Consider the following 26,204-nt stretch of genomic DNA (forward strand, 5'->3'; position numbering starts at 1 on the left):
TCTGAGAAGGCTTCCTCAGAGGTCTTCAAGTACCACGTAACAAACAGAAGACTGACTGATGCTTTCCCTCTTAATTCTCTGCTTCCCAAAATCCTGCCCAACATAAAACTGGATAGGACATTAACCACTGTATAGGCTCCCCCTTTAGCAAAAAGTTTCCTAGTACCTATCAATTTAATGCCCTCTTTTTACACTGTCTTAATTCTTCTCATGTGGACCTGCATATGAAACTAGAAGGATTTTGGAAAGATATCATTGAGCCCCAGCACTAAGCCTTCTTCCTAATTCAAATTTAGCTTCCTGGATCAGATCTGTAAATCTGAAATACACTAACCTATATGAGATGATGATTTCTGGATGTTTTCCAAGTTAAAGTGAAATTAATAAACATTACTATTTGGAGTTTTTTAATTAACATATGCTGTTTTTCACAGTTCCAAAATTTAAAGAAATATGTAACTAAAAGAATAACTAAATCGCTACATTTCTCTTTCCCTTCTTAGTACTGATGTCAGTAGCAAAAATTTTAATTTTCCTTCCATAATGTTCCTCTATTTTGAGAAAAATAGAACAGAACGATTCTGATGATATAATACCTAATGACAGGTAAACATAGTGATGGAAGATCCAAACTAGACTGAAGTTTTCTAGGCATTTACTGAAAAATAACCGGAAAAGCTGGACCTTTACTCTTAGTGTACAACCTACTTTTAGGGAGATGGGTGCAATGCAGTATTTGCCTGCACAGCTCAGTGTGAAGTAAAAGAGGGATGCCATCACAATAATAAAGAAAAGCTTTTGTTTGGACATTTCAGTTTTGACTTGATAATTCCACCTTTAGGGAGTTTATCAGAGAAGCAGAATGATGCCACCCACTGTAATTAGCTCAAAAATAATCTTTTTGGCAGGACTGACATAGTGCTGATAAGAACCTATTACAGTTGTATTCATACACCACACTGCATAAAGTTGCATGTCACCAAATTCTCATTCGGATGAAATCTTGACCCTACCCAAGTCACTCTGATTTGTCACCAATTTAACTGTAGCCACAATTACCCTCTTAATGTTTATGAACATCTTCAGAGAAGGCAATTAGCTGCTCCTAGCCAAGTCAAACAGGCAAACAACTTTATGGCAGATCTCCCTACTGTGATCTTGTGAGAAGTGCTTTTGTCTATTCTATTTCCAGCAGTGATGAGAGAGAGAATCGCATTACTTCAAGTTTTGTGAAAATTTAAAGCTGGGTAGAGAAAAACGGAAACTGAGTCACTGCTGCTGCTGTTTCTCGGGGAGGCACAAAGGTGCGGCCGCAGCTGCATGAAGAGATCCTGACACCGACCCTCCCCTGGCTGTGGTTGGAGACGCAGCGCCGTAATCCCCGAGAAAGTGGCTCCGTTGGCTCTGCGGCATGGAGGTTCTGATTCGGCACGGGTGACACATTTCGGTGCAAATAAAGGCAGAAGTTGTACCGCCTGGAGCTGGACCAGCAGCTTCCTAAAGCCAGAGGAAAGCCTGCATGAAACTGTGCTCTTCCAATGTCCAGAGTGCGGAGACCAACCTGCTAGGATTCCCTTGATTTTGAATTGAATCTGTTTTGACGGGACCTTGTGTATTTGCAAAGGGATTTTACCACGTTCAGTGAGATTTCAACGAGATCTTTTACATCCAGGGTCTCTCAGATGGCATTTAAACAGCAAAGGAAGGAAACCTTGCCCTCCCCGGGGGGGCTACCCTTCCCTGCGTCTGCCCCCAGCGGACAGGGGGCCCGTGCCCCTCAGCATGCTCAGGGCAAAGGCTAAAGCAAGCCGGCTGCCCCTGAGGCGCCACCGGCGCCACCCGCTCACCGCCCGGGCCCAGGGAGGCCTGGTCCCGCCGTGGTCATGGCGGCGCAGGCGGCCACGACTACACTTCCCGGCATGCCGAGCGCGGCAGCCCGCCACCGCGCATGCCCGCGGTAGCCACCGCCCCCCGCCCCGGCGCCGGGCGCTCACGCCTCCCTGCGAGCCGGGCTGCGCGCGGCGCGGCGGAGCAGCGGTAACACCATGGAGGTAGTTCCCCAGCCCCGGCCGCGGCCCGGGCCCGGTGGGGCCGCCGCCCTGCCGCAGCCGCCGGAGCAGGAGCGGAAGCTGGAGCAGGAGAAGCTCTCGGGGGTGGTGAAGAGCGTCCACCGGCGGCTGCGCAAGAAGTACCGGGAAGGTAACCGCGGGGGAGGGGCCGCCCCCGGCGGCGGCGGCGGCGGCGGCAGGGGCGCTGCCCCGTGCGGCCGGCCGGCCGCGGGGCAGCGGCGGGCGCGGCCCGGCGGGGCGCTCAGCGCGGCGGGGCCCGGGCCGCCGCCGAGGGGGTGTGTCGGGGGCGCGGAGCCGCCGGCGGGGCGCTTCCCGCTCCTCGCCGCGGCCCTGGCCGGGGGCGGCCCTGCCCCCCACCCCGGGCCCCCCCCAGCGCTGCCCCGCGGGCCGGGGGCGGTTCCCGTGTACCCGGGCGGCGGGCGGGCCGCCAGTGCCGAGGCCGAGCGGGCGGCGGGCGGGCTGGTGCTCTGTCCCTGCGCTCCCGGCCGCCGGGGAAGTTGGCTCGGGGGGCGCCGAGCTGGAGAGTTGGGGGTGGGGGGGGCAGTTATCAGCTGAATTGTGCTGTGCTTGCGTCCTCGGAACGTGAGCCAGTTTGTCATCAGCGCTAACGCTCTCGCGAGCGGTTCCTGCGAGTGGTACTGGGATGCTAAGAGCAGCCCAGAAACGCCTTGAGCTGCCTGTTGGAGGCCAGGGTTGCTTGCTGAAATCTGTAGCCCCCGCAGGCAGGCTGCAGTGACCCGTCCAACCTAGTGCAGGTGGCAAGAAGTTCATCCCTCCATCCTTGCAGCAAGGCCTCTGTTCCCCGGCGTGTCTCCAGAAGGACGTTCACTGAATGGAAACTGTCCCCGCTCCAAGCGTCCGCTCTTGCCTCTCCTCCGCGGCTGTAAACTTGCGTTAAAGATCCGACGTGGTGCTGCTTTCTGGGCTCTGGGGAGTCTGCACAGGAGCCCGTCTGTGAGACTTGGTCACAGGTGTCTACTTATGTAGACATCGGTTGAGAGACACTGTTTATTTTGGCCTCAGTGAATGTATAAAACTGAAGATCTCCCTTGCTCTCCTAACATTTGGGTGAAGGAACATAGTACATTTAAACATTAAAATACTTGCAAAGAAGCCCAACTTCTAGCAGTTCACATTTCTGTTATTTCGGCCTGTCTGTATGTTCAAAAAGGCAACGTTGCACTGTGAACTTTGAAAATGTTAGCAATCTTTGTAACAGCCATTTTTTGAGGGGGTTTTGAGGGTTTTTTTGTTTTTAGATGAAAGCCTAAGTTATATGGGAGTCTGCATAAGCCTTTTCTGCAAGGAGCAAGTTAGTATGCAGGGGTAATTTGTGTTTTATCTTTAGTTCAGTGTGATCAGTTTAAAAAAAAGAACAAACATTTCTCTGTTTTATTTTGTATCTCCTATAAATTGCGTGTTAGTGAAAACTTCAGAGTGATTTTTCTAGTCACTTCAAATTAGCAACATTGTACTGTATTTTAATGGAGAAAGTTAAAAAATATGCTAGTCACATCACATCTGTCTAGCAAAGAAAGTTCTGTCCATTACCTACCATCAGGTAGTCTTCAGAAGTTGCTAGTGATCAGTATTTTATATCCATGTTTTAGATTATTTCAACTTCAGAATTTTATTTTTGGAATGAAATTCTAGATCTTTCCCCTCAGGTTTCTATAGGCTTCCAAAAGCAGACCCGAGTCTCCTTCCAAAGTGCCTTAATGTTATTCTGAAGTTGTAATACTGAGAAGTGCTTGACCTCAAAAGCGCTGTGAAGTTTTGTTTTGTTTTGTTTTTTTAATACTCCGTTGCGCTGACTGGAAGGTATGTTACCCTGACAAAATCAAAGCTGACAGTTTGCTAAAGAGCTTAAAAAAAAAAAACAGAAAATCCTACGTAATTTCTCAGTACAATTTGAATTATCACTTGGGTATGAAAAAACAAAAAAGTTTAAAACAAAAGGCAGCACATCCTTAGTGATATACTTACAGCTGCTTACACAGGGGAAGCCTCTTAACTCCACAGTGCAGTGCACCTAGTCTTACATGCAGTAATAACAGAGCTATTTTCATTATCCCAAAATCTTGTATTGTCTTTCCACCTGTTTTGTTCTTTTTTTTTTTTTTTTTTACTCTGCCTCTTCTTGCATTTATGGAGTCTTGTTCTATGAAGCTAGTTTCCACTTCATCTAAATAAGTAAATAGCACCAGAATTGCTGTTGTGTGGACTTCAGCAGTGCTTTGTCTGTAGATACTAAAATAGAATTGCGTGTTAGTTTTTTGGGGAGAGGAAAAACATGTTGCATATCATTCTGAAAACTCTAGGATAATGTCGCATAGGGTGGATCAGTCTAAGAATTCACTTGATACTGTAATATCTTAAGTTACTGTGTTTTTTTACAAGTGTTGAAGGGAAATGGATGTGTCCTTAAGACATTGAGATGTTTGTCATAGAAGTTATACAGGCTTGACATTAATAAGCTGATTTCTTTGAGAATTCACTTATTTTGCAGATGTGAGCAAGGCCTGTACTTTAATGGACAAACACAGAAGGCAAGTCTATATACTACCTGACTTCTTTATAACTGGCATCGTTGAGCTAATTTTGTTTTATACCCACAATGGTTCCCCTTTTTTGAAAATGAGTAAGTGGAAAAGTGACAACTATACACTTCAAAACTGCAAGCTAACACATCTCTGGAAAAGTCACAAGTATTTGTCAAAGTGCAAGAGCAATATTTTTTAACTAGGGATGTATCAAAACATTTTTTTCTAGTTTCTAAGCAATTACTAGATGAAAGGTTAGTCAGCATCATGTCATTCAAATGTTTGGACAGCTTCTTAATGAAAATCATTGAACTCTTAAAATTTCTCAAAGCAGAATCTTGGCTTCTTTTTTAATTATTGCATTGGTTGAACCATTTTTACTCTTTTCAGTGTAATGGATGGGTGTTGTGTGTACTTCTGTGCTTTGTCCTGTGGCTAATGTGATATCATCCCAGAACATACCAGTATACTTAGGACAGGCTTTTGCCGTGTTCGAAATTGTTCCACGTAAAGTCTTATTAAGTTGGCACAGAAGTGCATTTTGTTTCTGTTTTCTTTACTGATCTCAACTTTTGTACTGTATGACCAGTACTTACCTTCTACTGTTTTCAGGATATCACCAATCTAGTGTGACTTTTAGTGCGAATATTGATTTTTTTTCTATTTTTTAAATTTTCTTTTCTTTTTCTTTCCTCCTCTTCCACTTCCCTACCTCCCCCCCCCCCCCCAATGCTATGAGTAAATAAAGAGGGAAAACTTTTAATCATAAATGCTATGGCAGATTTGGCATTTTGCGATTGCAGAATAATCCAACTTATTCATTGTGGCTCCTAAGGTAGTATTAAATGTTGTGTATTTTTAAATGCCGTAATGTAGCTTAACAAATGAATGTCTCTGATCTTTTAGCTATAACTGTGAAGAAAATTGTGGAGGGTTTTTTAATAATTAAAAATGATTGGGCCTCATCCATGGCGAGTGAATGCATCCACTTAAATTAGCTAATCATTAACAAGTTGTTTCAGGCTACTTTAAGCCAGTGATAGAGATGGACAAGACTGTCTAGTGGTTCCTAAAAATACACAGCATTATACAGGATAGCCTGTAAATATTGTCTCAACACTAAGGTGTAAAGTTTTCACTTAGGAGTGTATCTCATTAGCTTAGAACTAATGTTTTTCTGAAGTTTTACTTCTGTTTCCTATCTAAATGGATTAGTTTAATCTTAATTACCTTAGACAGCAGGGTAAAATCCAAATGCTGAAACAACAGTTTTTAGATGCATAGTTATTCACTTAAAAACTATTTCAGGGTTTTGAATACTTGACACAAGCATTTAGAAAGTACAAAAATTAGGGGGGTTCATGAAATCTGAATTTGGCCTCCTCATACTGTCACCTTACAGCATGGCAGTGGGGAAAAAGCAATTTTTTTGATTAGTCTCTTGCTCTTGGTTTTGTCACCTGGCATAATAGGTGACCGAAAAATTAACAGGATTTTCTGCTTTGCTCCTTTTAGGCCCTAACAGCCACAGGCTGCAGTATGTTGTATTGGTTGCATTCAGCCTGGCTTACAGACAGGCTTGGTGATAAAGCAGATTTAGTGGTTTATAGGGAGCTAAACAAGATGTACTGAGCATGTGCAAGGTGAGATTTGTTTGTTTGTGTTGCTTACCTTAGCCAGGTAGGGTTAATTGTTCCTGTGATATAAGCAATCCTTCCTTAGTACCGGAGCAGCCTTTTTTTTTTTTTTCTTCTCAGAGTGGTTTATTACCTTTCTGAGCATGCAGACACATATTGATCAAGTAAATGTTTTCTATGCAATGTGACACTCAGTTACAGAGGGTTTTATATATAGTCCTAGGAAAGGTGATTTGCAAGAGCCTCTATTTCCCCCTGAAAACTTGGTATTGAGTACAAGTGGAAAATATTCGCTTAGGTATCCGTAAATGTATTTTATGAAATATTTTACTGTGTGTTTGCTAAAGTGTTTTGTTTGTCTTTCCTTACAGCTGTTAAGGCTTGGAATCACACAGAGAACTGGCATTAGTACTGTTTAATAAATAATATTATTTACTGCATCACAGAAGGTGATAGAAACATTTTAGGTGGTAGTTTGATTCCTTAAAGGAAAGAAGATTTGTTAAAACTTCAAAGAAATGGTTTGTAACTTTATCGATAGGTTTTTCAAATCCAGAAGACTTGAAGAATTTTGAGAACCCTCTCCCACAAAAGTAGCCTGAATAGGTAAGCAGTGGAGACATTCATGTGGGAAGCACTGTGCTGGGGGCAATTTCTCTGTCATCTCTTCCTCTCTCATGTTTTTCATGAAAAACCTTGAAAGAGCTTAAGCTCTTCCTGATGTGAAACAGGAAACATTTTGAAATACTGACAGTTTTCACAGGACAGGAAAACTTTTTACCAAGCTCTACATGATATTTTAACAGTTGTTACTCCTTTTCTTTTTTACTGAAAACTTGGATTTGTTTCTACAGTAAAACATATAAAATCACCTCCATTTGTCTTTTCCCACCTGTATTAATTTCTAGAAAGAGGGGAGCATTTGCAAATACTGATAGTTACATTTTCAAGCAACAAAAATTACATTTGATTTAATTTAAAAATTAAATTAAAACCATTACTATTTTATGATGTAGGCATTAAAATATGGCAGTCCTTACATTTAGAGTGTCTCTGTTTTGCAGTGAAACTTTTGTTAAAAATCCCATAACATTTTACAGTTTGATCACTGGTATCGTTTTGCTTGCTCTTACATTGAAAGAATGTACACAGCTAATGTCTACTGGCTCGGGCGCAGACTCGCTTCCACTGAGCAAACAATTGTACGTAACCTCCTTCCCAGCTCCTTTATTGCATTGGTGGGAAAATAATGTTCCTGTTTCAGGGTCAGCAGAATGAAATCCATGCCTGTGCCCAGCTGCTTCAGTTTTTGTTACTGTGAACAAATTACCAAAATCAGTGGTTTATGTTAGTGTTCTTATCTCTGCATTGGAGAGGTTAAGGTGCAGCACGTAGTCCCTTCCACAAAGTCGGGTTTGGGGAGGAGGAGGGGGGTGATAGTTTCACATAGAGTAGATTCAACACCTGGGGGCAGTAATTGCTTAAACTATTACAACAAGGCTCCCCAAGTTTGTGTAACAGCCCTCAGACTTTTAAAGAGACTTATAGCAGAGGGGAGAAAAATGGATCTTTCTTCAGGGCAATATAAGCTGAATCCTAATAGATGCTTTAAATAGCAGATGAATTATACTCTGAAGCTTCTGTTTAGTATAAACAAATAGAAAGGACAAAATAAACAAATGAGAAGGTCAAATGTAGGAATCTGCATTTGGCTAAACGGATCCTTTCAATTGGAGTGGGAGGGAGGAACACTGATATATGAGAAGTCCTAACACTTTTATTTTTCTCCACACTTAGTCATCCTTTTTAAATTTTATTGCGAAATATTTCAGGTAAATCTTAAGAAATGTAAAGCAAAATGCTACATAGAGAAGAGAGAAAAATACTAGCTTTGATTGCTTAAACTTTGTGTTCGAATGTTCTGTATCTGGATGTATAAAATTAGATGACAGTGGAGCCAAAAATATCTTAACATCTTTCACAAGAAATATTGCATATGCTGTATTAATGAGACAGATGTCAAATAAGATTCTGGTTTATCTTGTATATACTGAAAGTTGTAAATAGCATAGTATTAGCTAATATTCTTCATTTAACTTATTCTCTGTTAATCACTGCCGCAACATCCAGACATCTAGTAGCACAGCTAAGTTTGAACCGAGGAGTCACTGTTAGATGATGAAACTTTGCCACATGGAATATTTATAGGAATTTGATTTCAGCTTTACCCTAGTGGACAATGTAGTGTTTCTTTTCCCATTTACTGCAATTCAGCAAGTTGTGCAAACTAATACCCGAGTTCCAATGAATAGGAAAGAGGCAGTCTTAAGAGGCTAAAAACAAGGGTTTTTTTGTTTTTTTTTTTTTTTTTTTTTTTATTTAATTACTGTTATTCCACAGTGCCTTGCTATCAACAACAAAAAAGAAAGCCCAAAGATCTTAGCAGGCTAGCCACCTGTCACTTGAAATTATCTGGCATTGTCAAGGGCACTCGCTAATTGGGGGGGATACATTTTCTTTTTACACTAAGCAATTCAAAGAGTGCATTTTATTAACGCTATTGTACAAATAGGCACATGTCACTTTTGTTTCTGTCTTTTATTGTTAGTCAATATATTAAGCCTATTTTTTCTTCCATAGGAGCCAACAAAGGTATACACAGGAATGATATATGCTGTTAAATAGCAGTAGTTGGGGAGGGGATTTAATCTGATTTTTAGAGTGCCAGTTCCACCAATTTATACTAGCAAGTAGATAGCAATGACTTAAAAGCCTCATTTAAATTTAAAAACAAAATGTATTTTCCAGAAGGAAATAATGCCACTTGTCCTATTGACTGTTCTAATTCCAATTTTCCTCAAGTCTTAGAAAAGTTGGGTTTGTTGTTGTTTTTTTTTTTTTTTTTTTTTCCTTTAAGTTAAAAAAAACATGCTGCATCTCCTGGTGTATTTTAAAACTTGGATTTTTTTTTTAATGTAGTGCTAATTACCTGAAGGTTAAGTGCACAGAGTCAGTTAAATTTAGGGGTGCAAGGTCTTATTTGGTGATGTAGAAAGTATATTGTACTTGTTTTTGAGATTGTCAGAGGTGACTGCACTGTTTCCTAAAGAGCACAGAAGGAATTAAGGAAAATAGCAATTAAAACTTCTCTCTTGGGTGGAGATAGTACATTAACTCCATATGACTTAAATGTTTTATCACTTAATAAAACACAAAATTATTCAAATCAGTGGTTTGGGCTTTTATCCCACTCAAAAATGAGAAACACTTTCTTCAGCAAAACTGAGCTCTGCTTCTTTTATATGTAGAGGGCTGTGCTTTGTTTAAAAGCTGAGCTTGGTAGGATTTGTTCTTTCAGAAATCTTAGTTGAAAAAGGATAATTATGTTAGACTTAGGTATTTTTTTATTTAATTAATAAACGCACCTTAAATATCTCATTTAACACTGCATAAAGAACTGTCTTTTTAAAAATAAATAAATGACAGGCAAAATCCAGAGTGGAAGCAAGCTGAACTTTGTTTAAAAAATAGACTGCCTGGGGAGAGGAGTTATGGTGTGGGATTGTCCCCCCAAGAATGATGAACCTAGTCTTCTCCCATGGTGGCTGCAGACCTTCCATGAGATCTTCCCATTAAATGGGGAATGGAGTTCTAGTAGGTCTGTGTAGTTCTTCCTTATTTATTAACATGTTTTCGGTTTTGAAACTTACAGCTAACGTTAGCACTCTATTGCTGTTGCCCACAATTAGAACTATGTTGTAGAGTCATTTAAAAATAACTTATATGTGACTGACCTGTTCTTTCAGTGGCAGAGTGCTGTAACTGCTGATTACTCTGTGGCTGAGTTTGGAGGTGTGATTGGTTATTCTTCCTGGCACGTTCACGTGGAAGGAAATTATTTTGAAGGATTAAACTGTTCTAGATAAACAGTATTGGATTTTTTTAATCGTATCAAGGTTGTGCTATAAAGAACCTACCACTTTTTCATTGACTGACTGAATTGCTAGAAAGAGGTGGGGAATTGTGTTTTTTTTTGTTTTTAAAGGAACAGTTAATTTCAAGTTGAAGAGTAGGTGATTTGTTGGGGGCTTTGTTGGCAGTTATGCATAGAGAGGAAAGCAAACAGTTTTAAAATAATGTCATTGTAGTGACTCAGTAGGTGTGTGAAACTGCTGTTTTGAGCAGTTCTTGCAAAACAGATTTTTCGGCTGGACGCTGGCATAACTGGTTCCTCTATGGAGATCTGAGGTATATAATGATCCCTTTTGAAGAATGAATGCTCAAACAGGTTTTAAATCACATAAGAGGAGATCTCCCAAGTTCATAGAAAGGGTGTCAGGTAGCCCGAAGCTTTATATTGCAGTATGGTTATGAGTGCTTGAGATTAAAAGTTTAATGCACAAAAGCAAATATTAACTCAGGGAATCTTTGAGATATGATCCAAAGTGTGAGACATTTTTTGGTCCTTTAAATCAGCCTACCACAAACTGATTTAATTTACAACCTTATTGATTCCTTGACAGAAGTTGTTATTTATTTTAGTTCCTTAGTAACTTTTTTTCCTACAGAAGTTTCCTGCATATTTTGCTGCACTTTTGGTTACACAAGCCATGGTTCAGAATACCTGTTTAACTCAGCTAGACTCGATGCCATATTTGTACATGGGCTATAACATACTGTGTGAAAATTAAATACATGGCTCCATTGTGTTCTGGTTGTTCCAGGTAGCAATCTGAAATCAGATGCTGCAATACCTGTTGCAGCCACTACTTCAAAATCTATCAACAGGCCTTATTTGAATTTTCAACTCTGACAGTATTGGAGCGTGATTCTTCCTTTAAAATTGTAGTTTGATTGTAACCAAAGAAATGGGCTGTAGACACAGTATCACAAACACATATTTGCATGTTTGTCTGGAGTTAAAGTTCCTGTAAATCTGGGTAATTGTCACTGTATGCCTTTCCAAAAGTCACCCTGGAGAATACAGAACTTAAAAAAAAAAAAAAAAAAAAAAAAAAAAAAAAAAAGTATTACCCTGGTACTTCACTTAAAGGAAAGTGGACCTTTTGCTTTTTTGAAAGTTACTACATGATGGTGCCCATCACTTAAGAAAGGCCTTTCTCTGCTGCTGTTCTGAAGCTTGCATAAATAAAATGACAGACAAATGGGCGTCACGTCAAAACCCATTGTTGACAGTGGGTCAGCAGCAGGTGCTGAGACAAGAATATAAGGAAAGCGCTGCAGAACTATCATCCTGTGCTCGCTTACTGTTCCATCTTTCAGTGATTTTGTGGTCTGGGAACTCCTGAGTTAGAAGTCACATCTGCATTCAGAGTTCTTTGTGGATTATTTTCCTTTAGTTTGTCCAGCTGCATGAACTCTAAACGTAATTGTGCATTTCATGAAAAAATAACTCTTGACTTTGAAGCTGCCCTTTTCTGCTTTCTCTGAATGTTCTCTACTTCTTTGGGAACAGTGAAAATTGTTCCATGTTTACCTTTTCTGTGTCATTCATGATCTTGTGGGCACCTGTCCTTTTCCCCATTTCTCCCATCCTTTTCTTGCAGCTGTGTAGGTGTGCTGTATCTACCCTATGAAGAAGCTCTGCTGTATCTACCCTATGTTGCTGTTTCCTGCATCTTTCTAGTTCCCCTGTATTTAAAGCGAAAAACAAAACAGAACTGCCCACAGAATTGATTTAATATAGGATGTATGATAGATTTACTTTGTGACAAACTTTTCTGTTTCGTTCTGCATTTCTTTTTTAATAGTTCTTATCACTCAATTTTATTTTCTTGTCAGCTCCGTGCTGAAGAGCTGTTACCGCCCTAGACAGTTCTGGTGTAACCCGGGGTTCGCATCGAGGAGCTGGTAGTCAGCTGCAGGCCTGTTGCCATATATCTGAATTTAAGATTCCTTCTCTGTGGGCTTCTTTGTCTCTCCTCTGTCTTCCAGAATGATGTGAATGTCCTTGTGTTGTTCAGACAGAAATAAAAGGAATTGCTATGAGAGGAGGATTCAGAGTTAGGATTTGAAGGAGGCATTGCTACTGTGCTGTAAGAAATAAATGGTCAGTTAAGTGAAAAACATCTGACCTTTGCATATTTCTCCTTTCCCATCCATTTTATTGGCTAAGCTTTTAGGAAAGTGGTATTTGGAAATGGAATAATATAACTAATTCTCTAGGAATAGACCAGACAAAGTAACCAACTAAAAGAAGAGTATTGAACGTGGAACTTTGTATTTGTAACCTTTTTCCTCAGTAAGTGTTCGCTTGTTGTTTACTTTCTTCCTTTCGGTTAGCCTGTGTATTCTTCAAACAAAACTTTGGCAACTACATGCTGTTGAAGCATTTCACGGTTTGTCAGGAGCTTGCAGTAAGATTCAGAGTACTGTGGTAGAAAAATCATGAAACTATATCTAAATTGCCTCAGAAAAATGAAGCATAAAGCTCCAACAGAAATCCCTGTCGGGGTCTTCCTGTGGCTTGCACGTTTCTCAGGCGTGTTCTGCTGCAGTGGTTAGTCGGTGACTCTGCTAGCATCTTTTTGTGTAAAGCATACATCTCTGAACTTAGGTCATGTGGGAAATAATGAGTGATACTACTCAAACACAGTATTTATTTTGTTCTGATAATTCTGAGCTTTCTTGCGTGTGCTTGTTGTGCAGTGAGCAAAATAGATGATTCTTTGGTTTTCCTCTCGTTTCTGTAAAAACTAAATAGTATTGTCTCCACTCCCTGATTTTCCATCTTGAATGGCCTCTTGCACAAGGCCGTGTAAACACCTAACTTTAAACATGACTCATTTTGTTGATGCTTGTACAAGTGTGCTATCTGATTGTTCTTGAAGAAGAGATGATTGTCATAACACCCTTAAATCAGACTTGAATAGGCAGTAACCTGGCTGGTTGGCTTAAACCTTTTAAGTATGCAAGCATCTGTACTTGTCCATCATATGCAGTCTTGCTTTAATTGCAGGATGGGGGGGGAAGGGGTTGTAACTGTTTTACACACATACAAAGGAAAAGTTGCCAGTGTAAGAAAACTGTTTCAATTAGCAATAAATAACTAAGCCCATCAAAGGAATTACCATAAGCGAGTTAAAAATCTATCGCATCTATTTCATATAGGACAGGTCGTGCCAGCATACTTGCTGTAAGCTACTTTCAGGCTTTGGCAGGCATTATTGTCAGCTTATGCTTGATACACTTTTTGAATATTTCTTTGTAATGTTAAAGCTTACTAATTCTGGAACCGTGTTGTGAAAAGTATGTTGGTTGTCTGAGCCAACTCTTAACTGATGGCTGGGCTCTAGAAACTTGCTGTTGACTGTGTCGGCTATTAGGGTGCAAGAACAGTAGACACTTTTTCTTCAGATTTATGTATATTTATATTAGATGTGCGCACACATTTGTGATTAAGAGGCCTAAAAGGAATTACTGAACATCACACCAGTTAGCATGTATTTTTCTTTTTGGGGAAATGTCCTTTATTAAGGTGTAGCAAGGGGTTTTGCACTGTGGGAACCACAATGGGAACTGTGGCTAGCCACGACTAGCATTTATCTGTTTTTTGTTTAGTAGTAGTTCATTATGTAAAGCAAGCTAGAAGTGGTATGTAGCAGCAAAAGAGAGAAAATCATCATGTTTAATTAGTTTTAAGTGCCAGAACTTAATCTGCAAGACTTTTTTCTTAGCAAGATGAGAAACATGAAAATTAACGTGTCCCTGGAGATCTGCAAGACCTTTCAGTCTTTCATTTCTAAAATGTTTGTTATGTTTAATGCTCATGCATTAAGCAGAAACCTGAAAGGTTTCCTGCTTATTTTTCCTGATAATTTTAACTTCACAGAACCGTTGAACAAAACCAGTATAATGGAAATATTACTAATTCCCCAGGTACCCAAGAGTCCCTTCCTTCTCCAAACCCCAGAATTTTGTGTTTGACTAGAGAAAAGAAACCTTGTTTTGTTTTGTTACGTGCAGGTAAAGGATTACTGCATTATGAAACTTCTTTTAATTTAAAGAGTGATTTTGCCATAGAGATAATTAGCGACATTGTATTTAACATGCAATTTTTTTGTTGTTGTTTTGTTTAGTGGGAGACTTTGATAAGATCTGGCGTGAGCACTGTGAGGATGAGGAAACTCTGTGTGAATATGCTGTGGCAATGAAAAACCTTGCAGATAATCACTGGGCAAAAACTTGTGAAGGGGAAGGCCGAATTGAATGGTGCTGCAGGTAATTCTTAATGTGTTTGAAAGATTCAATTGCATATTTTTACTAGCAATCATTTGTAATACAAGGCTTAAGTGTTTTCTTGCTTTTTTGCCATTTTTAAAAATCTGTCAATGTCTTATTGCTTTCTAAAACAAAAGCCTTCCTACTGTTCCAATTTATTAAGAAAATATAGCATATGAACTGTTTTCTTATAAACTGAGACCTTTTTAAAGTATTTTCAACAAATGTCATTTTTCTTCAAGTACTGAAGCTGTTTGCAAGTAAACTTATGAAGTAATTTCATATGTTCTTGCCTGAATCTAAACTGAACATATATAGTAATTGTACCTCAAGTTTAATTTACAGGGTTTTGATTTGGTTTGTGAGTATAAATATGGTAGTGTTTGATCTCTAAATACAAATCCCCACCACTCAATTTTCAAGGCCTAATCAAGACTTTAAGCGCTGTGAAACTTGTTTAAAATGGAAATTCTTACGTGTCATTACCACTAGGACAGCCCAATAAAAATTAGATGTTTAAATCATGAATTGAGTTCAGTTAAACTATTTTAATCCCTGAGAAAACTAATCTCTAAAAGAGGAGAGATGTTGGTCACTCAGGATTCCTACATGGAGATGGCATCTAAGACACACCATGGTATCTGTGCAGCAGGATAAAACAAAATATTGTTGAAATGTAACCTGGAAGAGAGCTTATCACTGGTCCCAGCTTTGGCAATGGCTTTAAATCTATGAAGAAGATGCTGTAGCCAAGAGTATGAGAGAGATAAGAACTTTACAGGTCTACATGTTTGAAAACCGTTCCATTTTCCATCATGATCTTACATTCTCAAGTAGATTAGATATTAAGAAAGTAACATTCTGTTAAAGTCTGACCCTTGCAGGTGCCTGTTGCAAGATGACAAGCAAAGAGGCACTAAGAAAAGCAGGCACCTAGTCACTAAATTTAAATTTGTTACACTGTTCTAGTATGCATCATTTCAGCAGCAACTCGAGCTGTTCTGTTCTGTTCTGCCAGAAGTGGACCAAGTAATGACATGCTTATTTCCTTTCTCTCTGCAACAGAAACTTAAATATTTGAAAACCTTTCCCTTTCATATTGATTTTTTTTAAAGCTTATATATAGTTATTTCAGTGTTTCCTTCTAGACCATATTTTCTGATCACAGTTTGTGTATTCCTGTCCCAGATGCAAGAGAGGTGACTCAGCTGGGAAGAAATACAGCCAAAATTGGATGCTGTTCCACCGGCCTTGTCAGGGATATGTGAAATGGAGAAGTACTACTGAGGTTGCAGTAAACTCTTGTTTATGTAGATTTATGCTCACTTGTTATCCACAAGTGCCAGATTTTTTTTTTTTTTTTTAAACAGGCTCCCTCAGTTGCAAATTGTTTTCTTGTATTTGTGCCATTCATTACTTCCGTGGAAGTGTTGATCTTTGCACTCTTCACTAAATTATAATCTCTTGAATCATTTTGAATTCTAATACTGCAATTTCTTGCAGCATCTTCCTCTTCTCCCTGTCTTGGCATCATTCACAGATCAATTAAGAGGAGGACACACTGTTCCAGTGTTCAGGTTATCTGTGAAAATACTCATTGTACTAGACCCAGGAACAGATACCCATGGAACATTGCTTGATATTTTCTTACAATTTGATTATCAACTAATATGTGTAACTTCTTCAATAGAGTTGTGTGAACTTACTTTAAAGTAATTTCAGCTAACCAGTGTTCCCTTATCTTGTGCAGAGGCTTGTGTCCTGCTAGGACAGGATAAATGTTCCTTGTGTACAGGGGAGGAACAGCTGATGACTGGTATCTTGAAGCTTTTTGCCTCTGTGCATCATTTGCTTGTATTTTCTACAAGATTTACAAAGTAAATGGTTAAATAGGTGTCCAGTTTGGGCCCTGCAGGATGAACTCATATTAAGATGAGAATCCGTGTGGTGAAAGATATTAAAATACCCTATTTTAGCATAAAGCTTCAGTTAAAGCATGTACCTTTTTAGTTAGCAAAGTCAAGGGGTCATGAAATCTAAATCCGTAGAAGGTTACTTTTTACTTCTGTGTGCTTCTTGTATTAAACTGAGGCCTGGATAGCTAGATACCAGGAAGTGGTAGATACATGTTCTGCAATTTTTTATTCCTCCTTAAAGGGCTAGGAGGTGTGCGAGAGGGATGGCAGGTCCCATTGTCATTACTCCTCCTTGTGTCTGGTTGCTTACTTGCATGCAAGAGAACTTCACTTGCATGAGTCTTCGCTGAGAGCTTTTGCTCAGTGCCTCAGCCTTACATCACCATGAAGGCAGGAAGGTAGCTGATGTATTAAACTTTAGCTGGAAGCTGAAAATACTAGAAAACCACTGGTGTAACCCTGCTGAAGTCAGGGTGGTTAGTTTGTTTTCCTTCTAAGGAAGATCTTGGACATCCAAAACAGAGAAGTGCTTCTTCTAGTAGCTGGAAAATACATATTTGTCATTCTTTGCTATGTTTTTCTTGTGTTTCCAGGCATTTTCTTATAACCAAGTACCTGATACACCTAGAGAATGCAGCGTAACCATTAGAGAAGTCACGTGTACATGTTTTTAGCGTCAAGAACAACAGTTTGCCTGCAGAGTCCTGCTTTTCAAAATCTTTCTAGCTATGTCATTAATGACACTGGAAAAAGCTATACTCTGAAGTTAATCTTTAAACCAGGTGACATGTAATTATCTCTACTTCTTCATTAATTATTGATTTTAGAATAGCACCTATCCAGATTTTAGAAACTGTAAAAGGCAGAAAGCAGTGCATGATAGACTGCTGAAGACCATATACTGCCTTGTGTGAGGCCAGTTTGCTTTTATTTATTGCTTCAGGACAACTCGTATAACCTTTAGCTGGTGTGGAGGAGTGCCTTAAGCTTTGTCTCATTCCAGATGCAGGTTAGTGATCCCTTGGGTGGTGATGTAAAAAGCTTGAACAACACTCAACAGTTCTTCCTTTGCTTTCTTTTCTTATCTTTAGAAAATTGAATAGCATAGCAAACTGTATTTAGAAATTAACACTTCTGTTACTCTTTCATTTCTTTTATATTACCATGCAAAACTTAAACCAATATGAGATAAGATGATGTTTAGCCTGAATAACTGTTCTAACTCTTAATTTTTACTGGCATAGGTAGGCTAGTGAACCTTTGTGTGGACAATGAATGCTGTCCTATTCTGGTTCTAATTAGAACAAAATAAGCTAGACCAGCAGGTTTGTTTCTTTCTGTTGCTTTTGCATCAGTGTTAAGACTTCTGTTGACTTGGCTATTTTTTTAAAATAACAAAAACCAAACCTGCACTTCTGACTAACTAAAAATAGCTATCATGACAAAATGTTATCTAGATCTGCAGGTTATAAAACGTCTTTTGACAGTTCCATGAATGAACTGAAAAAATACAGTCTTGATGAAGTTACTATAGGGTAGGTACAGAATTGCTTGGAAAAATATGTGGAAAATAGATGTTAAAAGCTTATCTTAAATGTGATATACTGAGCAGGGCTCTGTAAGTATCCATCTGCCTCTATTACTAACCAATATTTTCATTAGTTATCTGATAAAATACAGAGTATGTTTATTAAATTTACAAATGAGACAGAACAGTGAAGAATTGTCACTAGGTTTAAGAATGTTATCAGCTATACCAGTGTTATCAGCTATACTAATACAAGACTTGAAGTAAATTGGTTATGTGTCAGTGCATTTGGATTTTATAGCACACCACACCCTGGATATGAAACAGTCATGGGATACTTTTGCAATAAAGGCAGATACCATACTGGAGTATATAAATAAGAAAATGGTCTGCAAGATATGTAAAGTATTTCTTTGACTTTATTTAGCATTGGTAAGCTCTTAGCATTTTCTTCTTTTGGCTAGACAGGTCCAAATTCTAGAAAAAACAAGGCTCGTGTGGAAAAACTTGGAAGATCTCCGATCATTTCTTTATCTTTATTGGAGCTGAGCTCCAATTCTTGAAATGCAGCAGCCAAGATGATACTTTGGCTTAGTCATGTGTTACAGAGTTTTTGAGAAAAACAGGTTTTTGCTGGAAGTGGAAAGTTGATCCTGTTTGGGTTTGGAGAATAGACTAAATGAATGTTTGAAGTCCCTTCAACACTGTTTTTCAGCTTTTTTTTTAATGATGCAGTTTGCTTATCAGTTTACTTTCTCTTGGGTAAAGAGGAGGAGGGAAATGATTTAAAATAGAAGATGGACTTAATGCTCATTGTTCATGTTTGTATAACAGTCTCCATTTTTTTTTCTTTAAATTGACATAACTGTAAGCTGTTTGCTGAATGCTAGAGCAGAATTAGAACAATGATCATATGATAACTGCTGACTGTTTCCAAGGTCTTGGAATCCTTCAGCAATGAAGGATACTGCATCCAGAAGCTGATCTGGAGGTGGAAACACCACCAGAGAAACATCTGATGACAGACTTAGTTATATTTCTTAAAAAGAAAATATCTAAAAAAGCTAGAAGTCAGATCAAATACAAAAAAAAGGGAAAATTTATAATATACAGGTTTTTCAAGTTGAAGTTTAACAAAATATAATTAAGATAGTAAACAATTACAGTACTTGAGACTGAGAAACCTAGTGCTGTCACATATGCTGAATACAGAATTTCCTTAACCTAAACCTTCATGCTCATGACAATAACAAAATGTTTTCTAAAACAGAGGTGAACTTTTCTGCTGTCCTAGATATGGTTAATGTATACAGGGAAAGTTAAGAATTACACCTACCTTGATACTTATTTTCCTTTAAGGGCAGAAGGGTGAGATGATGGCATCTTTAAGGTTTTGTGTGACTTGAAACCCTGAAGCATAGATAAAAGCCATCATAAATCGCTTTTTGCCAAAATAGAAGTTGACTGAACTAGTGTTAATTTAGTTATTATCTTGTCAAAAAGAACTAGCTACTAATTCTTTTTCAGCTCTCAACTTTCTGGATTAACTAGTTATGATGTTACTTTCTCAGTCAAGGATTTGAAACATCCCCCCAAATTTTAATTAGTCTATAGAAACCCATGTTTTGGTATTCAACAATAGCTTGAGAGTTTTAAAAAATGATTTCTTTAATGAACATGTATTCATATCAACTCTTGCTGGAACTCTTTAGGAGTGTCCAGCCCAAATATGGGGATTCTTTTCAACTTGAACAAGTTGTTTACCATTTGGGATTTTAAGTGTGGAAAACAAGTTTCACTGTGGAAATGCCAAGAATTTTTTTTTTTTTTTAAAGCAAAGACATGGCTTGGACAGTTCACCTGTCTTTCTGCCAGCAGACTTAAATAGTTTAGAACTGAAATGTTTATTTCCCAGGTCATGTAAACTGCGGTAAGTCTTAGCTCAGGTACCATTTAAATTGCACAACTCTTCATAAACAAGTATGTTAATTGTAAAACTAATGTTGTATTATCAAAGACTGACAGTTTAAGTGTCAGTTAAAAATGGAGTCATGTCAGTTCACAGAGTTATAAAATAGATTCCTTAATTTTATTTCTCTTTGTAAATAATTAAGGGATGTTCTGCTCATTACTTGAGATAGCTGTTAAATGTATAGTCTCATATAACTGCATACTCAAAACCACGTGTGATCAATGACAGCATTTAATAGCTGTAAAGTTAAACTTGTTGGCTACATCAACAAGTTAGCATTAGGTAAGTTACTGAGTGGATTAAATTTGATTAGCTCCTGTGCGGTAGCTGCCCGTATGCTCACTCTTGCCCCATGGTAAATGCAGGGTAACCTAGTCCACTTCCATGAGGTGGGTACCCAGACACAAGAGCCAACAGGACAACAAACGCTAATTCTGTCAGAGTTACTGTAACTTCAGGAGGACCTAAAACAGAGATAACCCTTAGTGGTTATGAAGTGCCATGTTGCCAGACTGGGGGGGTAATGTGTTTTTTGGGTGTGGTGGGTTTTTTTGTTTGTTTGTTTTGGTTTTTTTTTTAGTTTGGATGTGGGGATTTGGGGGTTTTTTTTGGCTTCCTTGTAATACTGCCTTGAAATACATAGACTGGGATCTGAACATGAAGAATCTGACCAGTCTTGAGCCTTCTCGTAACTCTGAACCCTCTGTCTTCCAGTGAAAACTCAGGAGCAGATGTCTGCCTTTGTAGTTGCCTTTTGGTAGTATCTTATGTGCAGACATGCATGGTTCTGGTTAGGATAGTTAAGAAGAATATAGAATTATGAGAACTCAGTTGGCAAAATAGGGAACAAGGACAGAGAAACTAGAGATTTGCCGTAGTAACAACAGACAAGAAAGAAATGGTTTCTTCACAGTGGCAAGAGAGTGGATGCCACGTTTTAAAAGTATGTGGTTCTCCTCCTATATGGCAGCACATTAGGAGTTAAGCTGGGCAGCATGCCGGCTTCTGATGAGTTAACAAGTTGATAACATCAGTAGTTGAGGAGAGAAAATAATACCTTTCCCCAAGGCTGTGCACTTTTTGATATGTTCTGACCTACCTGTCAGTATTGATGGCTGTATGACATTACTTAAGCTGCCACTGATTCAAAATGCTTTAAGAGAGATAATGAGAAAAAAAGATTTTTAGAATAAAAATAAAGAACTGTGCAAGTTGCTAAAGAAGTAATACGGTGCTGATACACAGTAAGGAAAAGGATTTTTCTTAGATTATATATATATATATGTGTTCTTTCAGATTAAATGACACACAGAACTAAATAGCTGTGAAAGACGTAATCCGTAAATTGATTATATAACAAATAATTACCATATAGTGTAAAATACAACTACTGTACCAGCAGTAATTCAGGTATTGTTCTGGGGTGGAGTTTTGTTTTCTTCTGTTTTTTCTCTTTCTGCCAAGCTAAATGACAGACTCCTTCTACTTCAACTGTATGTTAAATTGTTGTCTTTCACAGAATCAGAGAATGATTGAGGTTGAAAGGGACCTTTAGAGATCATCTAGTCCAACCCTCCTGCTCAAGCACCTAGGGCGTGTTGCCCAGGATCGTGTCCAGATGGATTTTGAATATCTCCAAGGATGGAGACTCCACACTCTCTGGGCAGCCTGTTCCAGTCCTCAGTCACCCTCACAGTACAGAAGTTTTTCCGTGTGTTCACATGGACTTTCCTGTGTTTCAGTTTGTGCCCGTTGCCTCTCGTCCTGTCACAGGGCAACACTGAAAAGAGTCTGGTCTCTTTGCACCCTCCCTTCAGATAGTTACAGGCAGTGATAAGATCCCCCCTCAGTCTTCTCTTCTCCAGGCTGAACAATCCCAGCTCTCTGAGCCTTTCCTCATGTGAGAGATGCTCCAGTCCCTTAAACGTCTTAGTAGCCATTTGCTGGACTTGCTCCAGTAGCTCCGTGTCTCTCTTGTACTGCAAAGACCGGAACCAGACGCAGCACTCCAGATGCAGCCTCACTAGGGCTGAGTACAGGGGGAGGATCACCTCCCTTAACCTGCTGGCAATGCTCTTCCTAATGGAAGATATACCAGGATACCATTGGCCTTCTTGGCCACAAGGGCACATGGCTGGCTCATGGTCAACTTGTTGTCCACCAGAATTCCCAGGTCCTTCTCTGCAGAGCTACTCTTACCATATGAGTAATTTTTAGTGGAGTTAGTATGGTTTCACAGTGTATACATTTGGGGGTATGGTAGCCTGAGCTGGTATTCAGGCCTCTATATGTGATCTTGCTCCACACTGTTCAGATGCTGATCTCGTATTTTCTTCATTCCACCCAACTTCTCTTTGATCTGAAAATAGCTTTGGTCACTGTGGAATTATAACTATAAAGTTGTTGATTATGAATATAATTTTGTCTGAGTTTTTCTCATATGGCCGTGTCTTCTGCTGTAAGGTTACTGTCTGCATTTAAAACTCTTACATTAAGTGCAAGGATGCCTAGGGCCTGCTTGAGCAAGTAAAACTTGCTCAAGCTTTGAGATTATTAGACACAGGTGAGTCTTGATCTTGAGTCCACATGACCACGCTGGCACAGAAATGTGTCCAAGGTAATTTATTTTTTTCCCCTCACAGCAAGAATTAATAACCTGAATATAATGTGCTACCACAGTTATATGTTTAATGGTTGAAAGCTGGTCATTTCCTGCCAGCTCGGAATAAAATGGCTTCTATTTGTACCTGTTTGGTTGTGTATTTCACTGTACAAAGCGTAACTCCATTGACACTTTTTTTTTTCTCCTGTGCATCTTATATGGAGGAGAGATTGGATATTTTTGGTGCCTAGAATATCCCCATCCTTTAGATAAGGCCTGTATATTTCAAGTTATCGTCTCCATTGGTGATTTAAATGCAATATTATACCAATGTGTGCTTTCCTGAATCTAAGTGATGCGAAATGCTATGTTATCTTGATCCTGTTTTGTATAAGCCCTTATTAAATTAAACTTGAATTTATGTTTTCTGGAATGTAACCTTTAAACCTCTGCAACTTTGTCAGAGGAAAATTGAATGAGTTTTCAAGACAGTGTCATAAAAATTTGCTGTTATGAAAACAGCATTCAAACAAGTACTATTTTTGTTAAAGTTTTCATGCAAATACTTGGCTGGCACATCTAATTAAAATACTGCTTTATACAGGGTGTCAGGCTTTTTAATTTCACAGCAACATATTGTTTCCAATTCTAGATCTATTTTGTGGACACAACAATTCAGTTATTCTCTGGAATGTAATGCTTGGTTCTCACACAGTAGTGCTGACTGCTGGTTAAAGTATGCATATGCAATTTAACTTTCTTTTTGATAACATTCGTTCCTTTAAACTGGTTAACCTTTCTGTTCAAATATGACCAAATTATTTTGCTCTGGTTTTATTAACAAAATAAGGAGGAAAAAAAAAGTTTAGTCTTGTACAATAGTACAGCTGCTGCAGATATCTGTTATTAAAAAAAAAAAAAAAAAAAAAGAAAACACAAGCAAACTCAACTAAAATTGAAAACCAGTATGTGTAAACTACTCCATAAACCTGGCTTATGTTTCTCTTCCCCCAACTATACATGCTTCCCAAGACACAGATGCTTCATAAGCCCCTGCGTTTATGGGGAACTAGTTAATAACTGTCTGCACACATATGCAAGCATGCCTTCAATGGAGAGCTGTGGTGTACGTGTGACGGCTCAGGTTGCCTTCTGGTAATGCTGTGACAAGACTTCCATTGTCTTGCTCTAAAACTCTATCCAGATAAAACTAATTTGAATATGTTCACTTAACTGTGACTTATGGCCAAATTCTTGGCATTAAAATAACACTCTTGATTTCAAGTGGGTCTTTGGTTGTATTGCATCTTTCTTAAATCTGATTTATCATAGTAAAATTTGGAGTAAAGTGCAGTAAAATTTTGTTTGAAAGCTGACAGCACTTTAATCTTTTAAACCTGGCTTGTGTCATACGTTGATAATAGTGACGAAAATAGCGTTCTGTTTTTTGGGGAAACCTTTTTTTTTCTCTTTTTAGTGTATGCCGTGAATATTTTCAGAATGGCGGGAAAAGAAAAGCACTTGAAAAAGACGAAAAAAGAGCACTTCTTGCTTCTAAAACCACTCCAGCCTTAAATGTTTCCCAGGCTCCCAAGATTGAAGAACCCTTACCAACGTTTGGCCTGACAAATCATGAAGCTGTAACAGAGGAGTAAGTTTTACCTGTTCTCGAGACTTCTCTCTCTTTGTGTGATAAGATTTTTTTTTTCCCCAATATTAGGTCAGCTTGATGCATTTTTAATAGTTAAGAAAGGGTATTTTTGTGTGAAAATATGCATGTTTCAAGAAATACTTATGTTGTAGTGTATTTTGGTGGATGCCATAAAACTTAGCTTGGGAAGGACAGTTTAGTCATCTTCATTTAACTGTTAAAGCAATTTCACTTTTGCATGCCATTGGCATGCAATGCAATTTATATTAAAGTTTGAGGTGGAATAAGGGAGGTATTAATTAAGTTAAAATCTAATGGCTGTTCAACATTGTTGAAAATTCAATTGCTTATGTAAGTACTAAGTACCCAAATGTAAATATCAGAGTACTTAAAACTTTCTTTTCATAAATAATTGCGGAGAAACTCATGATTCCAATTATATACTTCAAAGGGAATCTTGAATTATAACCATTAATTTTAGGTGTGATGATTGGCTTTGGTATCCTTATTTCCTTAACAAAGGTTTTAATTTTTTTTCGAACCTTAACTCAAATATGAATTTTATTTTTGGTGTTCAGGAGTAGATGTTGTCTTTTTCCTTCTTTCTCTCTCTCTCTCTCTTTCTCTTTTTTGTTTGGTTTTTTGTTACAGTACCCAACCCTCTTTTTTTCCTAAATATCATAGATCATATTTGCACCATACTCATGTACGGTGGGAAGAATTTCATACGTTGCATGTCTAATGGAATAATGAATGTATAAGTATGTGGTCGTTAAATGTTGCATTTATGATTTGATTTATACTCTTCATAGACAAACTCTTTCAACTGTCTGCAATAGTATTTTGGTTTTGTGCTGTGAAGAGATTTTCTCATTACTGTGGCTTGTCTTCTGTGAACAGCACTTACTTCAAGTCAGATGCAGTATGGATTAGGAAAGTGACAAACATGTTACTAATGCTTATTAGCAAATGTCTTTATAGCCTTATCATGTAGCATCTTTTTTGTAGCTCGTGTTTGTAGAATAATTTGCAAATGCCATAAAGATCTCAAATGCTTACGTAGTTGGATAGTTGCAAGCAAAATGAAAACATTTTGCCTCGTATGATGTTCTATTATGACAAGGCAACAGATGCTTCCAGAATGAAGGTAATGGTTTCTCATAATAAGCTTGACAATTTTCTCTCTCTCCTTTTTTTCCTTCTTCCTTTCTCTCTCCTCTGTTAGCATTCATATTGCTATATCAACCCAAGAATGAATACCTGTTTTTAATGAGAACTGTCAGGCACTTTCTCACAGAAAGCTGATTACATGTTAATACCTTAGAATATCTAAATAAGGCTAGCATTTATTAACATATAATTTTAACATTAATATAAATAGCAGTTCCTTGGTACACATTTGTTTAAATAATAGATTTGGTGATCATATACTACTTCAAGTTGACTTGTTTTCCAGTCTGAGGCCTTGTCATGATATAGTGTTAGCTCTCTGTCTCTCTGCATGTGGTCCACCTTCATGCATTGTGCAGAGTTTATAGTGGCCACTGCACAGCCAACTACACATGAGTTTCTTCTTGCTGCATGAAGTCTGTAGCCTTAGCTTTTGATCTAACTAGTGTGTATAGGAAGTAGTTAATGTAAAGTTTTTATTTCATAACTTTAAAAGTATTGGTTAATTTAGCCAGTGATGATGGATGGTCTTTATGTTCTTTCTCAAACTTGAAAAACACATATACATCCATAAACACATACCTGACAAATAAAAGATTCCTGAGATTCACTGAATAAACAACAAGCAATAGTCATGTTTCTAGTAGTTGTACAGGCCTTGTAGTGACAAGGCGTAGCTGTTAAATTACTGCCCAGTGAAGCCAAAATTCACTCTCTTTCTTTATATTTCATAGAGGAAATTATAGAGTTTATCAGTGGAAATGGTTTGTGGATTGCACAAAGCATGCCTGCCTTTCGAAATGCTTTTGTACTACATCTAGTCTGATCAATGAGTGAAGTCTTTGAATCTTGCTGAGATCTTGGGGGGGGGAAGG

The 26,204-nt window shown here is 38.5% G+C and overlaps 1 protein-coding gene across 2 annotated transcripts in view; it reads left to right on the forward strand.

The window, feature by feature from the left end:
- The first annotated feature begins 1,944 nt into the window (after window positions 1-1,944).
- Window positions 1,945-26,204, forward strand: part of BMT2 (base methyltransferase of 25S rRNA 2 homolog) — a 36,710-nt gene continuing 12,450 nt past the window's right edge. Inside the window, exons 1-4 of one of the 2 annotated variants that reach the window (XM_064507671.1) lie at window positions 2,064-2,199; window positions 6,791-6,855; window positions 14,349-14,490; window positions 23,986-24,159. In XM_064507671.1, coding sequence (XP_064363741.1) covers window positions 14,420-14,490; window positions 23,986-24,159 — 245 coding nt within the window. In that variant the 5' untranslated portion in view covers window positions 2,064-2,199; window positions 6,791-6,855; window positions 14,349-14,419. Of the gene's footprint in view, window positions 2,200-6,790; window positions 6,856-14,348; window positions 14,491-23,985; window positions 24,160-26,204 lie in introns of both variants that reach the window. The other variant, XM_026117720.2, reaches the window with a different exon arrangement.

Source organism: Dromaius novaehollandiae, chromosome 1 (assembly GCF_036370855.1).
Source record: "Dromaius novaehollandiae isolate bDroNov1 chromosome 1, bDroNov1.hap1, whole genome shotgun sequence".
Lineage (NCBI taxonomy): Eukaryota > Metazoa > Chordata > Aves > Casuariiformes > Dromaiidae > Dromaius > Dromaius novaehollandiae.